At 48.1% G+C, this 2,262-nt stretch overlaps 1 protein-coding gene across 1 annotated transcript in view; it reads left to right on the top strand.

Annotated features, from left to right (window-relative positions):
* The window catches only part of DEF6 (differentially expressed in FDCP 6 homolog (mouse)), a 28,552-nt gene that overhangs the window by 19,580 nt on the left and 6,710 nt on the right, over nt 1–2,262 (top strand). The window contains exons 6-7 of the mRNA XM_011945525.1: nt 1,734–1,842; nt 2,016–2,259. Coding sequence (XP_011800915.1) covers nt 1,734–1,842; nt 2,016–2,259 — 353 coding nt within the window. The remainder of the gene's footprint in view (nt 1–1,733; nt 1,843–2,015; nt 2,260–2,262) is intronic.

The following is a 2,262-nucleotide window of genomic DNA, read 5'->3' as shown; positions in this document are numbered from 1 at the left end:
CCGTGCCCGGCCTTTTTTTTTTTTTTTTTAAGAGAGAGACAGGATCTCATTGTATTACCCAGGCTTGTCTCAAACTCCTGGCCTCAAGCAATTCAACCACTTCAGCTTCTCAAAGTGTTAGGATTACAAGTGTAAGCTGCCACGCCCCATGGAGTCTTTAGATTTTTCTAAGTATAAGACCATGCCATCTGCAAACAAGGCTAATGTGACTTCTTCATTTCCAGTTTGGATGCCGTTCATATCCTTGTCTTGCTTAATTGCTTTGGCCAGAACTCCCAATATTACGTTGAATAAAAGTGGTAAAAGTGGGCCTCCTTGTGTTTTTCCAGATCTTAGAGGAAAGGCTTTCAATTTTTCTCCATTTATTACAACGTTAGCTGTGAGTTTGTCATAGATAGCTTTTATTATTTTAAGGTATGTTCCTTCTATACCCAATTTTTTTAGGGCTTTTATCATAACACAATGTTGAATTTTTTTAGAAAGCTTTTTCAGGGTCTATTGAAATGATCATATGGTTTTTGCTCTCGGTTCTGTTACTCTGTGTCATGCATATTGACTTGTGCATGTTGAACCATCCTTGCATCCCTGGGATGAATCCCATCTGATCATGGGGAATAATCTACACTCACAATATTGTACAACCATCACCACTATCTATTTCCAAAACTTTTTCATCACCCCAAACAGAAACTCTGTACCCACCAAGCAATAACTCCTCATACTCCCTGACCCCAGCTCCTAGTAACCTCTATTCTGCTTTCTGTCTCTATGAATTTGCCTTTTCTAGGTATCTTACATAAATAGAATCATACCATATTTGTCCCTTTGTGTCTGGTTTCTTTCACTTAGAAATGTTTTCAGGCTTCATCTATGTTGTCAAATATATCAGAATTTCATTCTTTTTTAAGGCTGGATAATATCCCTAACGGTGTGTGAGGATCCCAATTTCTCCATTTCCTTACCAACAGTTGTTTTTCATTTAAAAAAATTACAGCCATCCTAGGATCCGTCTAATTTTGTCACATAAGGTGTTACTGTGTAAAGGAATGCGGATCTATGCAGAAGTCCCAGCCTCATCACTAACAGACTAACAGTGTGAGGTGGACAATCCTGGAGCTCTTAGTGCCTCAGTTTCCTCCTCTGTAAAGTGGAGCTAATAATGCCTGCCTGGCAAGGCTGTACAGGTGGAGTGAAGATAATGATGCATATAAAACGTTAGTACAGACTCTAGAATGTGGTAGCTATTATTTTCCACAGAATGTAAGCTTAATGGAGGCAGAGATTTGGTCTGTTAGGCACACCTTAGTATCCCAACCCCTCGAGCAGTGAGTGGCACTCAGTAGGCACTCCAAAAATATCTGCGGAATGAATGAATTAACTCTTAACAAGCAGGGCTATGTCGAAGTGCGTTGTCATGGATAGTGAGGACCCTGTTACTGGCAGTGTTCAAGCGTGATCTGCATAAACACTGAGTGGCGACTATGTACTGGGCCCCGTGAAATAATAACAAGATGAAAATGCACCCACCTAGCCTTCAAAGAGCAAAGGCTACAGAGTTGTGGGGACATAAGTCCCCCATAACTTATGATGCAAGCCATGCAGGCTCCTGGCAGAGTGGGGTCCCCAGGGAAGATAGCCAGGAGGGCTACGGGCTTGAGCTGGAGCATCCTTGGGGCAGGTGTGGCCCTGACCCAGTGAGGCTAGCCTGGCTGCGGCCACCTACCCTGTCCCAGGTGCTGCCAGACCGCGACGGAAAGCGCTGCATGTTCTGTGTGAAGACAGCCACCCGCACGTATGAGATGAGCGCCTCAGACACGCGCCAGCGCCAGGAGTGGACAGCTGGTGAGTGCTCGCTAGGTGGCTTGGGTCTGGCTGGTCCTTAGGCGCCTCCTCTGTGAAAAGGGGGTGCTAATACTTTGTCCAGCGGGAGGTTGGAGAGTGGACTTGGGAAACTCCTAAGGCCCCTTTCGGGCCGTGTGCGAGGATCCGACTGACCCGCTCCCGCTCCTCGGCAGCCATCCAGATGGCGATCCGGCTGCAGGCCGAGGGGAAGAAGTCCCTGCATAAGGACCTGAAGCAGAAACGGCGCGAGCAGCGGGAGCAGCGGGAGCGGCGCCGGGTGGCCAAGGAGGAGGAGCTGCTGCGGCTGCAGCAACTGCAGGAGGAGAAGGAGCGGAAGCTGCAGGAGCTGGAGCTGCTGCAGGAGGCGCAGCGGCAGGCGGAGCGGCTGCTGCAGGAGGAGGAGGAGCCCGCGGCCCGGCC

Source organism: Colobus angolensis, unplaced genomic scaffold (genome assembly GCF_000951035.1).
Source record: "Colobus angolensis palliatus isolate OR3802 unplaced genomic scaffold, Cang.pa_1.0 Scaffold24, whole genome shotgun sequence".
Taxonomy (NCBI): domain Eukaryota; kingdom Metazoa; phylum Chordata; class Mammalia; order Primates; family Cercopithecidae; genus Colobus; species Colobus angolensis.
This window is presented reverse-complemented; position numbering and strand designations above follow the sequence as displayed.